The 14,300-nt window shown below is 42.9% G+C and overlaps 1 protein-coding gene across 1 annotated transcript; it reads right to left on the bottom strand.

The window, feature by feature from the left end:
- Window positions 1-538: 538 nt before the first annotated feature.
- LOC139215238 (Krueppel-like factor 15) lies at window positions 539-12,983 on the bottom strand. The gene is made up of 3 exons (XM_070846143.1): window positions 12,792-12,983; window positions 9,116-10,602; window positions 539-2,452 (listed from the first exon to the last, which is right to left on the bottom strand). The coding sequence occupies exons 2-3, from the start codon at window positions 10,363-10,365 to the stop codon at window positions 2,284-2,286; spliced, it is 1,419 nt and encodes a 472-aa protein (XP_070702244.1). The 5' UTR covers window positions 10,366-10,602; window positions 12,792-12,983; the 3' UTR covers window positions 539-2,283.
- Between the last annotated feature and the right edge of the window lie 1,317 nt (window positions 12,984-14,300).

The following is a 14,300-nucleotide window of genomic DNA, read 5'->3' as shown; positions in this document are numbered from 1 at the left end:
ATGTCTGTGTGTCCAGACTGGAGTTGTTACTGTAATGCTTGGCACAAATTGCAGCAACTAGGCACTAAGGGTTGTCAATGAGTTCACCTAAACTGCCTGAATGAGCTGTGTCACAGCAAAACTTCTGATTTAATGTAGCTCTTAAGAAAATAATTATTTTAACATAAATTGAAAAAAATCCAAGCAGTGTAACAGAAATGTGGAACAAATTAAACATGGAAAAGTATCCAGGTTGCGAGGCCACTTGCAAGGACTGCGAGGTCACTGAGATTTATCACCTCAGTATTTCTGAAACCCAGGATATGGCCTGGGTGACATTGTTTTTTGCTGTGTTATAACCTGGGATTTATTGTGTCACCTCTAGAGCATGTAGAGGCTAATAAACTTACTCCAGGATAATGAAACAGGTGTGGCTAGATGAAGGATTGACCCCTGAAGCCTCTGTTTCCAAAAGAAAAAAAAAATCACCTCCTCTTGTTATTGGTCTGGAAGTATGAAATACAACAATGTACAGCTTACTAAAGACCACGTAGTCATATTCGTTTCCTTTTCCATTTTATTTGTAAATGCATTTTGGATAGAACAAAGAAAAATATATATAATATATTCATATGTACTGAAACATTTGTACTGAAAAGTTATGTACACATTTAGGGTTTATACTAGAAATCTTAACAACCACTGATTTGTTTTAAGATATGGTATCAGAATAGTCTCTGTGTGTTTCCTGGATGCAGTGATGTACACTTCTGCATATTTACATACATTCATAGGATGCGATAAAACACCTGTGTTCACACAAGTATTAAAAATTCAAAAATTGAATGAAAGGAATGATGTACAATGTTGCGTACCCCTGCTTGTTGTCGCTTTACACACATGAATTACACTTGGACGGCACTGTCACACATCTACACATTCACAGCGGGGCATGGTACACATAGCAATCAATTAGGGCATTAGAAAGTGTGTCATGGCCTCAAAGGGGATGTTGAGACAACATTTCCCAGAAGCTCATCCTCCTGATAGTTCAGCACCATCGGTGTCACCTTATCATAACGTAACTGCCGTCTGAGGTCAAAGGCTGTCAGGGTGTCTCCAGTAACAAATAAAATAGTTGAGGCAGGTTTTGTGTCAAGTTGTCAGCAAAAAAAGTTCCAATAATGATAGCAGACTGAGACATTCAGTTCTGTGGCCATGGTTGACATGGGCCATATTACAAAGACACCTTTTGAACAGTCACTTAACACCCCATTGAAATAATGGATCACTGGAAAGCCTGATTTCCCAAACCATTTGGCTCTCCAGTAAGGATTTTGTGGTACAGTAAGGCCAGAAAAGCGAGACAAATAGAAGACCAGTGAGTAGGTACACATGACTTGGCTGGATAAAACAATAAACATGGATGATTTAACACTGATCAGAAGGCTGATTTAACAATCACTGTGCGCTTAACCTTTTAGTTGTGGTTTACTTTTGCATTTCTTGTGTTGCTCTTTCGTTGTCCTCCTCCTTGTGTCTCAGCAGGTTCACAAAGTTGCTGTTAAATATGAGAGGAGTCCTGGTAGCTTATTGTGAGAGTTCCCTTACTTTGTTATGTAATCAGTAGTTCATGTCCACATTTTTTAACAGGCCTCTCCCTGTGCGTCAACACCAAGCTGAATAATAAAGGTGCTGTCAGTGAACTGTGGTGCAAGGCAGCAAAAACTAGGACAAAGCTATCAGAGAAACCTCACAGCAGAAACCTCTGTAGACCCCAGGAAGAGTAATCCATGACTCTGGTAGTAGCTAACAAAGATCCCAATGATCCTCCATCTGACTTCAAAACATTGCATAAGATGAGGAATGTCCAAGACATTGGCAGCTTTCAAGGAGATAAAAGGCAGTTGTTTTTATCCAGGTAGAATGGACACGCAAGGCTATTACCAAAGCTATCACATAATCCAGACTGAAAATAAGCTTATCTTATCTTCTGCTGAGGCAGGCGATAAGGACAGAACAAACATAAGGAGTACAACATACCAAAGCACCAACAGCAACAACAACCTTTAGCTGATTACAGGGTGGTAAGTGTGTTGGTTTACTTTTGTACAATAAATTAGAACAATCACAGACTGCTGAAACAAAAAACAAGGTGTGCTTCCACTCGTATTCAAATTGATTTGAAGGCGCAAACATTTGCACACACACCCGTACGCTCACGCCCACACTTTGCTCCCAACCCTGCGTCTGTATGACAGCGATCTCAGCATTTCAAGAGATCCCCGTGATCCGAGCGGGACGTCAGTTTGCTGAGCGAACTGTCCGGCTGCTTCGTGGAAAACGGTGGACTTTGATGTGTTTTGACAGGTGGTCACTGCGGGCGAACTTCTTCTCACACACTGGACACTGGTAGGGCTTGACACCCGAGTGGGACCGCCGGTGTCGAGACAGCTCGTCTGACCGGGAAAACCTGAAAGGAAGAAGAAGAAGACGAAAAGACATTTAATATGCGACAAAGACAAATGGAAAAATTCACAAATCTGATTAAACTCAACTTGACAAAATCATTAAACACTCACAACTTGGCTTTAACTTTAACACCAAGCCTTTTGACTGGGACAGACTTGACCTTTCCCAAACCCAAGGGTTAAAATGTATGTAATTAAAAATTGTGCAGCCACTAAACTTTTGTTTTTCCTGACAACAAATATACTTTAAATCAGACAGTGGCCAATCAACTGCTCATGCAGGACGGAAACTACCACATTATCACATTTTGACTCTAAAACAGTCAAGTGAGCATCAGCTGAAGCTAATAAATGGTAACGGCCTGAGTGATGTGCCAAAAGGCCAAAATGACACTTGTCTGTTAACTGCTGTGTCTGTACTCAAAGACCACAAACAAAGACCATTTGTGAGCTTGTGTCGTCTTTAGTGAAATAATCTAGCTATGTCACAGCAGTTTAAGTTGTGGAAATCTCCCACTTAAACTCTTAAACATCATATCAGTTATTTAAGGTTCAGGACCGCCGGTGTTTAGTGCAAATTACTTGTGTGAGCAAAGTAGACTGCAGCTGTTATTTCAACGTGTCAGATGAATATTCCATATTCCATCCTGTGCAGCTCATCTCATTTTCACTGTAACTAAAAACCGTGAGTTTCTGCCTTCTCAGCCAACAAAAGGTAAAAATCTATAGTCATCTCTGCATTTTAGTTATTTACAACTTTTGTTGCAAATGAAGAAAGCTGAGAACATGGATTCAACAAGGGATTCAAAACTAGACTCAGATTTGATAGACTGCTATCAATCAATCATGTGCACCTTTTGCTCTAAAGTTTATATGAACGCCATAAAACAAATGCTTTTCAATCATATATCATTTCTGTAGATTAACTCTAACTGTGAAAACATCTCTAATGGAACTAAATTTAAAGATGGCGATATGATGACTTGTTTAGCACTCAAAACACAAAGTTTGGGACTTAGAACTTAGGACTTGTTGGTTTTGACTTTGGACTTGACTTAAACATTCTTAGTCAAGACTTGAGACTTGCAAAACAATGACTTTGTCCTACGTCTGGATATTGAGAATGATACGAGAAGTGAAGTCCAAATTTAGCAGTTTGTCTAAGGTGTGTGTGGTTTGGAAAAGAACAGTTGCATAACATCTCCAGAAACTGTTGTTCTGTTCATGGGGAAACTATTCTCCTTGGCTCCTCTGAACAAACAATGACAATGGACCTGACAAAAACATTTATCTCCAGAGTAAACATCTAAGGGGTGCCTTACAGCTCTGAACTTTGCCTATAGTGCATGATGCAATCAGACGAAAGCCTTGATTTCTCTACTGCCCTTGCGCTGTTATTTTGTATTTACTTCTGGCAACTCATTGTTTTTTCCCTACATGTTCAGAACGGCTGCCGAGGCCCACTGAGCCCCACAGTGTAATTATCTATCATAAGCAAGAATGCTTCACATGTTGATGATACAACTCATTTGCCTGTAACTCATTTGGACATGCAAGACATTGCAGCAGGGTTAGCATGTGAGGCACACGCTACTTGGCTGGAGCCACAGATATGACAGCTCTGGGGCTTCTTCCCAGCAACCTAGTTCTCTGAAACGAACTGTCCCCTGCCAGGCTCTGCATCCCAGATGTTGCTCTGCTGACCTGACAAGATGATGAATTGATACAATCGCACTCTGTAATTAAGCAGGAAGAACTAAGAAGCTGCAGTAAAAAGCGGATGTGCTCTCTGTCATACGTGGATACTGCACGTTTACAGCTAAGAGCAAAAGCAATGAGGCTGCAGTAATAGATATGGTTAAGTTGCATGCAATATCTGAGAGCAGTTTATATAGGGAGACACTGCCATTAAAACAATTCCAACAGCACTTGAAACGCCAAGCCCATACTTGCTAGTAACAACTGAAAAAGCAGATCAAGTCTACACAGTGAATATGGTAGATGGATCTGTTATTGGAAAGAGGTTTTGACTCTCTGTCCAGTCACATCTTCTAACCGGCGGACTGGACTGATTTGGATATCATGGGAACCAGCACATATGCTGCATGTGCGGGGTAAATTCACTGTAATGTGGAGCGGCAGTGAGCGTCATCATCGCAGGATGGATGTGGGATGAAATTTCATACGTGAGCATAACAGAGGCTAATGGCTTAAACAAATGTTTCATATAATGCACTCTGTCCCAGTAAACTGTGTGCATCCAAGTCTGATCTACAAACTATAGTAGTTTAGCGATGGTCTCGTTCAGTAAACGGTAACACTATTGCTGCCACTCCGAAGTCTGACGTTCCACCATCTGGTGTGGATCTGTTGCTATATGAAATGACGAAGTATTAGAGAAACAGTCGTGATCTATTATGTTTTCATCTGCTTTTAGTCCCAACTGAATCAACGTGAATCAATTAATCAATTCTTTCTTTTAAAGGGATTTGTTTTCATTTCCATGTCAGCGAAAGGAGTTTTTTTAGTGAGGATGAAAAACTGAATTTACGTTTCTTCAGATAAAAAAAAAAGCATCCAAAAGGGTCACACTGCAGAATGAAGAATACAAGAATACAGTGTTGGGTTGGTTTGGAATGAAAAGCAGTCGATCTTGGTCAGACCTCTTCATCTGACCTTGAAAGAGAGGGGGGCACTACATATAGTATGAGAGTAGGTACGTTTCTCTCCAGTTAAGCATTCCCATCGTGTGTGGGCACACTACTCCCAGAAACAGCCCCCCACCCAGGGATTCCCCAGCTTCATTCCTCCAACAGTCAGCCTGAAAGAGTTGAATAACACAGCCTGAGCTCCACGATATCATGCTCTCTATGAAGCAAAGCTATGCACCAAAGACACCTATTGTACTGAACAGCAGTCAATATAAACTTCTCTGTGATAACACAGAGGCACAAACTGCTGAATCACTGTAGGAAATTTTATTTAAATCTAAAGCTAACTGATCAGTTTATAAGTCTGTCAGATTGCTGTAAGTTGCTGGTAACGGACACAGGGTGTGACGTGATTGTTTTCAGGACTACCCTCCTGGTTCCCATAGGATCAGTGTGCAGCATTTGAGACTTGTTTAAGCTCTATATGCTTGAAGTCGACTCCTGCAGGGTTTGACAAAGCAACTGCCATAACTAAGACCTCTCAGAAATGCCTTTTCTGATCTCTTGTGCCGTGTGAAATTTTAATGCCACACAGCAAGACACAAAAAGACAATGTTCTTACCATTCTAGCTCTCATTCAAGTTCTCTTTCTGTGATCTACAAGCACCTGGCAGCTTCACTTGTGTTTGCTGTCTAACCTAAGCCCAGAGCTCGAGGGGCCCCACAGGCTCCAGGTTCATGAAATTTCACTTGATTTTTGGTCATTTGAACAGGGCTCTGTGTCAGAATCTTAATTAAATTAGTTTATACTTGTTGGTTTATACCGAACTCATGGTGCACATTCCAAACTAAAGGCCGGGGGCAAATAAAGGCCTGACAGCTCATTTTTGCCTCAGGGGCCCCTAACGAGTTAAATCCAGCCATGGTTGTGATTCATCATTTATTTTCAAAGTTTGTGATTACCAACAGTTATTGTAGACGGGTGACGCTTGTATCCTGTTCGCATTTGACATTGTATTTAGTGTTAGGGGACGAGAAGAGACAACATTACTAGTTGAGCAACAAAACAATCTACTAAAATGTTGGTAGGTTGATCTACCTGGATTGCACTGTGCATTTTGTTGTGTCTGGAATGACGTTATAGATTTAAACATACAGTAGCGCACTCAGTGCATCTTTCCATCCAGCCGTTCCCTCCCTGTTCCTCCCAGTCTATGAGGAACCTTGACTGATCCCTCTCTTCCCTTTCATGCAGCGTGGCAGCCTGGACGTTCCTAGCCCACAGTCATGGTAACTATTCAACACTTTGTCTTTGTTTGCTCCACTTCCTCACTGCTGCTCCCTTCAAATGATTGTGTGCAAAACTGAAACAGGCCTTTTTTTCTCCCCCCCACACCCCCTCACCGACGCCACCACCACCAATTTTGTCCTGTCTTTTCTTTGAAAAAAATCTCAGTTGCTCTCTGCTCCCCGCTTGATTTGCTTGCTTCTCTCACATTTTTACCAACTTTTTTTCCTTTGGTTGGCCCCCTGACATACAGTGGGTTACACACACACTGGTTCTCACACACACTTCCATCCAAACTACATCCTGCCTTTTGTGTACAGACAAGAGCCCTTTGTTAGTTGGAACACACAGCCTGGATTACTACTGCACAAATTTCTGCAGCTCCCCTCATGTATTAGGACACACACAGCATTACAAGTACAGTACATGACTGGTGGCGGATTGCCAGGTTTGTACTATATTCAAATGGACCGACACAAAGCTTTTAAGAGATATCATTGATCACTCACTACCTGCATGCAAAAGCAGGTTTGTAAATGATGGAGTATTTAAAACAGGATTCTCCTTGAGGACTCATCTCTGCAAGCTGTGACAGGTAGATGTCAAATTACATAACGACTCGCTGGTTGGAATAGATTTATACATAGATAACCTGTTCATGCACATGCAAAACAGTGTGGGTGGAGTGTTAGGAGCAGTGTGCCCCCAAAGTTCATATTTCTCCTTATTCATTAAGTAATGCACAGGCTAACTTAACACCCATTCATTTTAATTGAATAAAATCACAATGAATTGCGATAAAATAATGAACGCAGACTTGCAATGTGTGAGGAACTGCTGATTCTGTTTCATCAGTTCTATTTTGCATTTTTGCCTAAAGTGAATTCCCAAGTGTCATCTCAAGCTTCAGTCCACTATCAGCAGTGCATGACGCTAAATTGTAGTCTTGATGATTGGGCCATAGGTGATTTCCCTACAGTTTGGTGCACAATGTTTCCGATTGTTTTCTACCACAATTTCTCATTTTTTGTACTGATTTAATGAGGGCAAAATCGACATGACTTTTACTTTGGAATTTCTTGGATGTCAAAATAACTTCTCCCACTTCCTCCCACAACTCTGTTGCAGTAAAATATTGCAAATAGGGCTTAAAATATAACAGTATTAATAGCTTGGAGGCACCTATTACAACTACGTTGGGCTTACTTGGGTATAGGTTAATAATCAAAACGGGGTTAAAACAGTTGTTTACTGAACATTGAAATCATTGAAGTGAAGCAGCAGAGGTGCCACAAATGAATGTAGCCGCATCAATTTCACAGCATAGTTTAGGATTAGGCTCACATCCAAATTCATTCAAATGAATTATGTTCCTACTTGTCCAAAGTTGACTTTTTGAAAAACTGTAAAAAATAAAAAAAAAAGAGAGCATAGCTGAGGAAGTCAAACGCTGCACTCATTTCACCACTTTGGGTCAGTCTCACTGGCTGACCTGATGTCCTCAGAAAATCAGCCAACTCAACTCTGGCAAATATGGGCTCGAGTCACACTCCATCACACACCCATAAACACACACTCACACTTTCAGACTGATAAATGAAAAAAGACGCTTTACTTTAATGAGCACTGAAATTGCCTCACTGATGAAGACATCCAAGTTCTCTCTCTGCCTTTCTCCATTACACACAGCAGGTTCCAAATTAGATCTTGCTGCTTTATACTTAGCATACACTAATACACACACATGCACACACACTCATATCGCCCCAGCAACTGCACAGCTGTCGAGTCTCAACAGGAGGTGCCCATGTTGTGCCCATGTGACTGCAGCCCACATGCTCCGTCCCAGATTTAGTTTACATCCGCAAAAAAAAGGCACCCTAGCTATTCTTGCACATGGCAGATATCTCACCGCCTGACAAGACGTGTGATTTTGCAAGTAAACCTGTCAATACTGGCACCACCTTACATCGTCCCAATTAACACTGGGGAAGCAGCACGACTGCCATTAAGATCTCTTCAGCTCCGAGGCTTAGTGAAAAGAAAACAGTAAGATTGTTTTTCACTCTGCATTTCTATTACGGATCATTGAATAACTGTGAGTGTCGTGTTGCTGAAGCACATTGCAGCCATTCCACAAAAAGACACCCAGTGAAGTCCCACGTAATGAACCCTATAATGAATAACTGCATGCTGTAGTGCTGCTTCTCTCATTCTTAGTTGCTTGGAGCTTTGGGAGATCTTGGGGATGGGCTTCATGACCCTCTGAGTCCCCTCTCCAGTGCCAATAGATGACCCTCAAAGCGACAGGTCAGTTGAAGTGTCAGTTAAAATCTGCGCTGCCATTGAGCGACATGACGCTGTGTACAGCCCAAAGACATGGCCCACTGACATATAATTACTGCTTCTTCCAAACAGGCCACACTATCATATGGGGGTTAAGCCCTTTTAAATCATGCAGACACATGCTAGAATGTTGTTATTGTTCAGTCCTGTGAATAAACAAACCTTTAAACAGGCTTTATATAACCAGTCATAAACATGAGTCATACTCTGAGTCAAATCTGGTAAGATAAACACATAGACATAAAAAACTGCAGTGTTCAGTTACAATAGTTGTGAATGGGCAGAGATCATCTTGTCTGTGAGGTGAAAGTCTGATGTTGTAAGCAAGTGGCCTGTATGTTTATATGTATGTAAAATACATTCATTCAGTCAGTACCCACCTCCATCCACAGCCCTGCCAGTTGCAGGCAAAAGGCTTCTCCCCTGTGTGCCTCCTCAGGTGGGCCTTCAGGTGGCTGCTCTTGGTGTACATCTTGGTGCAGCCAGGAAAAGAGCATTTGTGCATTTTGATAAGATCCGCCACTGGGTTCTTGTGGAACTTTTGACCTCCAACAAGAAGCCCTGATCCCTGGTTAGCTGAGCTCTCTCCGATCCCGAGGGGCTTGGCTGCGATGGGGACAGGAGCAATGCGTACAAACTTGGAGGAGACATTAAGGCTGGGGGAGGGCAGGATATGGGGCACCAGGGCAAAGGTCTGACCTTGAATGTTGACCAGTAGCTGCGCAATTTTGATGTCTGAGGCTGAGGCGGGCTGTGGGGGCTGGGCTACTGGGGTAAGAGGCGCTACTGAGGGCTCCTGCTTAATCTGAAGGGGCTGAATCTGCAGGATGACCGGCATCCCACTACCGTTTGTACCACTGTCTGCAGATGAAGATTTGTTGGCTGTTGCCTTCTTGGCCCCTGTGCTGGGCTCATTTGTGGGGTTAACAGATGTGGTTTTGGTCTCACTAGAGTCAGCAGTGGCCAGGCCAGCAGTTCTGGCGGTGGGGACAGTTTGGTCTGAATACTTGGCCTCTGGCTCCATCTTAGGCCCAGGGGAGGCCTCCCTGCACCATTCTAGGCCAACTTCCAGACCAAGAGCCTCCTCCAGCCCTACTCCCAACCCTGGACTATTTTCTCGGATCTCCTGCTTCATTGTTACCACCTCCATATTCTCCTCCAGGAATTCTTCAATCTCTTCCAGTGTGGGCTGGAAAGACCCTCCGAGTTGTTCCTCTGTTTCCACACTGGACCAGGTGAGGAAGTCAAAATTTTCCTCCTTTACAAGCTCACGTTTGGAAGGCTCGTCTCTCCGTGAGTCCCAGAGGAAAGTGGACAATGGCATAGATGCCACAGAGCCAGCTGGCACATTGTTGGCACTTCCAAGTGAAGCCTGAGACAGCAGGTGATCCAGAATACTGTCCTGACTCTCAGCACTGGAGTTGCTGCCATAGCTGGAGCTGAGCACCTGCGAGTCCGGGCTGGAACAAGAACGAGGGCTGGACGACTCACTCAGGTCGTCCTCCGAAAACGGTGACGGCATCACCTGGTAGGACCCCAGGTCTGTCACCATGTTTGACAGCCGATAGGCTTGTGGAGAGCCACTGTAAGGAAGAAACGTCCCCTGGCTAACTGGGGAGTTATCTACCATCCCTGGATAGTGCCAAACTGCCGTCTCTTGTTGGACTTGGAGTCTGTGTTTGGGATGATTTGTTCAGGAATTTCTCCTATACTGCTGGGAAAGTTAGAACAACAAACCCAGGTCACCAAGGCCGCACTTCCCACTCGGGTAAGATAATGAAACACCTGGTGTGCTCTCTCGGTGGAAAAAGTAAGCGTCGGAAAAGCACTCTTGCAATCCAAGGTCTCCAGCCAGGACACAGAATATCTAAATAGAAATAAATAGACAGTGAGAAGTCTGTTAATATCAATCCCATGTGTGCCTACTCCTCCGATTCAAAAAGACAGTCTTTATGACTTTACGACTTTATAGGAAGAGTATTATATAATTGTATATCTAATGAAAAATGCATAGGGTGTCATATCCTCTAATCCATCTGTCAGCCTATATGAGATACTAGTCACAGTCTGTGTGTGCAAATTCTGAAACGCTGCGATAACATTTTAGACTTGCAAGTTTATAGTCGAATGCACCATTTAAGCTGTCATTTTAGAGCAGCCACGTCACAATATCAGTGACACAGTACGATGAAAAAACAACTTTATGACATACACACAAATGAGCCACTAAGCAAATGTACCAATAGAATCACTTGAACAATATACCTACTGCATTGGTTAACAACCTTTTTTTGTGACACATACACCAAAGTAAAGCCAACTTGTGACCCCTCATCACAGACGTCTGTGAGCTATGAACAGTCACACCAGAGAGTGAGAGAGAAGTGTTCCTTTCTTAAGTGGTTTTTGGAATCCTGAAAACTCTGTTGTAATTTAAAAAAAGATAATATTTGAGAAATAAAATGTCGAATTCTTAGCTTGAAGGTTCAGTCTTGACCTTGGAGACTGTGCAGTTTCACAAAAGTGTTATAAAGGCCATGAGATTCAACTAAAGCTCCACAATAATTCTAGTGAGCAGAGCTGGGTTTAGAATATTTTGCTAATCTTACTTTTGAGTGTTCTGTATTCTGTCTTTTTCTTGATAGTCATCTCCTGACCCCTCAGGTTTGTCCTGCAGCCCTTTAGGGAGCTCCTTTTTGGGTGTTTTGGACTCTTTGTCAGACAAAAGCACGACACTTACTGACATCATCCTGTGCTGGATGGATGTGATCTGTCGTTCTAAAAACCAAACTAATCAAAGAAATCAACGGTTGATAATGAAAATTATTGTTAGTTGCAGAGTTTTTTTGTGATTTGTTATACTATATTTCCTTTTGTCCTGTGCTATTATTATTAATACTGTGATGTCTCCAGTTTACTCTCTTGTATGCTCACATATCATTGAGTTTTCACATATTGAAAACAGGTGGCATTACTGCAGTAGTGATTTATTGATTTAGCATCAACTGGTTTACTACATGTTTTAATTCATCTCCTTTGATATTATAATAAGGAAATGTTTAATAACCTTATCATTTCTTACAGTGGCCTATTTAGATATGTGGTTTTAAGTTTATGACTTACAGATCAAAGGCTTTAGTTGCTTCTCATGTGCCTCAACAACAAGTAGACTATATGTTTCCACTGTATCACATCTGTTTTGATAATGTCCTACTATAGACTTCATGAATATGTTCTTTCCTGGAACAGAGAGCGTCGGTCCCACCCCCCACCCCACTCGCTTCCATCCGTCCTCCCTTTCCAGGGGCCCCTGCACAGTCTGAGTGACCGAGAGTAAACCCGAAAAAGAGGAAAAAAAATTGTCAACATTATTATCAGCAGCACCGCATGGGGCAGCCTGGAGCAGCGTGCGCTCCTCGGCTGCATGCGTAAATCACCTGCCCTGCGTGTTTACGAGACCATTAAAGAGCAGTAAATCTGTCACATCACTGCCTCTGAAGTTGGGAAGACCAATACTTTAGATAGCAGTCATCATATTTATCGCAACATAATGCAAGCTGGTGCATTACTGCCGCCTTGCATGAATTCTGAATTTGGACTCATTTCACATGGAGAGGGAAGCTTGGGCATCATCCCTTATTATGACTGTCTTATGCATTCTTATGCATTCACCTTTGTGATAATAACTCTGCCAAATTCCACGTTTTTATTTGCTCAATAACAATAGTTGCAATAACATCCATTAAGTCTTCAGCGCCATCGATTTTGCAGAACTTGAGAATCCTGGAACATGCGCAGCTGCAAACAGGAGACCAAAGCTGATTCATAACCCATTCATTTACCTTCTGTTGTCAAACTGTCCTAATAGTCCACAGTCTAGGTCTGTGTGCTGTGTTTTCCTGCCCGTTCCGACCGCGGCGCATAACGCATGAGTTGGCGCGCGTCTCCGCTCTCAACGTAAACATGTTTTCGTCCAGCCTGCTGCAGCATATGGCACCGAGCAGACACACGGCAATCCCCAACCCTTCAACACATCAAATCAACCTCCAGCCTTACCTTGTTCACTCGCAGCAAATATAATCCCTACGCAGAAGGCGCCGGGAGAATCGTTTTTATCCGTTGAATCGGTGAATCCGTCTGTTGCCACAGCAGGTTTTGCCCTTGAGACTCGCCATGCAGCAGCAGCAGCAGCAGCAGCAGCAGCGTTCAGACTGGACTGAGCGCTGGCTGAGTTGTACTATATGACCGTCACATGACTGCCAGTGTGTGTTCCAGGGTTACTGTAGTGAGAAATAAGAGGCTGCTGCCGAAGGCTCGTCCCCGCTCCGCGGCCCCATTGGTCGGTCGTGGTGGGATGGAGGCGGGTTGTCTGGTCTGTCAGTCAGAGGCTGGGCTGCGTGGAACAACATGTGGGACGGTGAAGGGGGGGACGTTCTAAGTAGTAAAGAGTTATCACGATAAATAACAATCACAGAGGCTGTAATAAAAGAGATGGGTGCCATGTTTTCATTTCAATAAATACAGTTAAACACAGTTTTACATTTTTAAAAGACCTGAATGATTCCAGGATGTTGGACCCAAAACACATCAGATCAGATACATATGGATTTATTTGATCTAACTGATTTAAGTAGAAGTATTCAGAAGTATTTGGGGAAAGTCCAAGTAAGTTTAGTTTGACTTATTTGCAGGTTAAAAGTAAGGACATGGAAATAGCATCAGAAGAACACTAGTCCTACCTGAGATCTAGATACACAACATTATAAATACATCGTAAATGATTGAAATGATTCAAATTAGATTATAATCTTGAAACAGAGCCTGTTCCTCCTTTGAAAACAGATCCAACATGTGTCCACACTGGATTGTGAAGATATCCTTGTGAATGACATGAGTTCTCTAAAAGGCTGATGACACCACCTGTGTCTTCATTTATATGTTTGACATCCTTTGTTGAGTTCAGAGCTAATAGCTGTGACACTGGGACACAGGAGAGGTTGGCTTTAAAACCTCAGAGCGACCGGGACGAACTGGTTCCCAGTATTCCACACCTACTACTGGGTGTTAACTGCAACGTGGCTTGAAGTCAGTGAGATTTAATCATCGAGCTAGTTTTAATGTGTGTTTGTGATGGAGTCAATACATTTCCAGATCTTGTGTAAATGTAATTTGTTCTCAGATCTGTTTTGCAAAGGAGAACTTGATTCCATTGCTGTTTGCTGAATAAATAAAGTCATCACTTCTACCTAAATGTGTTGCCTCCCACAAGGACAACACCATCCTGAAGTTTGCAGACGACACCGCTGTGATAGGACGCATCACCGGCGGAGACGAAGCATCCTACAGGAGGGAGGTGGACACTCTGGTGACATGGTGTGAGGACAACAACCTCACCCTCAACACGGACAAGACTAAGGAGATGATAGTGGACATGAGGAAGGAGAGGAGCCCTCATCAGCCACTGCTCGTCCGAGGTCAGGAAGTGGAGAGGGTGAGCAGCTTCAAATCCCTGAGGGTCCACATCAACGAGGACCTCACCTGGACACTGAACACCACACAGCTGGT

Source organism: Pempheris klunzingeri, chromosome 2 (assembly GCF_042242105.1).
Source record: "Pempheris klunzingeri isolate RE-2024b chromosome 2, fPemKlu1.hap1, whole genome shotgun sequence".
Taxonomy (NCBI): Eukaryota; Metazoa; Chordata; class Actinopteri; order Acropomatiformes; family Pempheridae; genus Pempheris; species Pempheris klunzingeri.
Note: the sequence above shows the minus strand (reverse complement) of the source record. Positions and strands in the feature narration are given on the sequence as shown.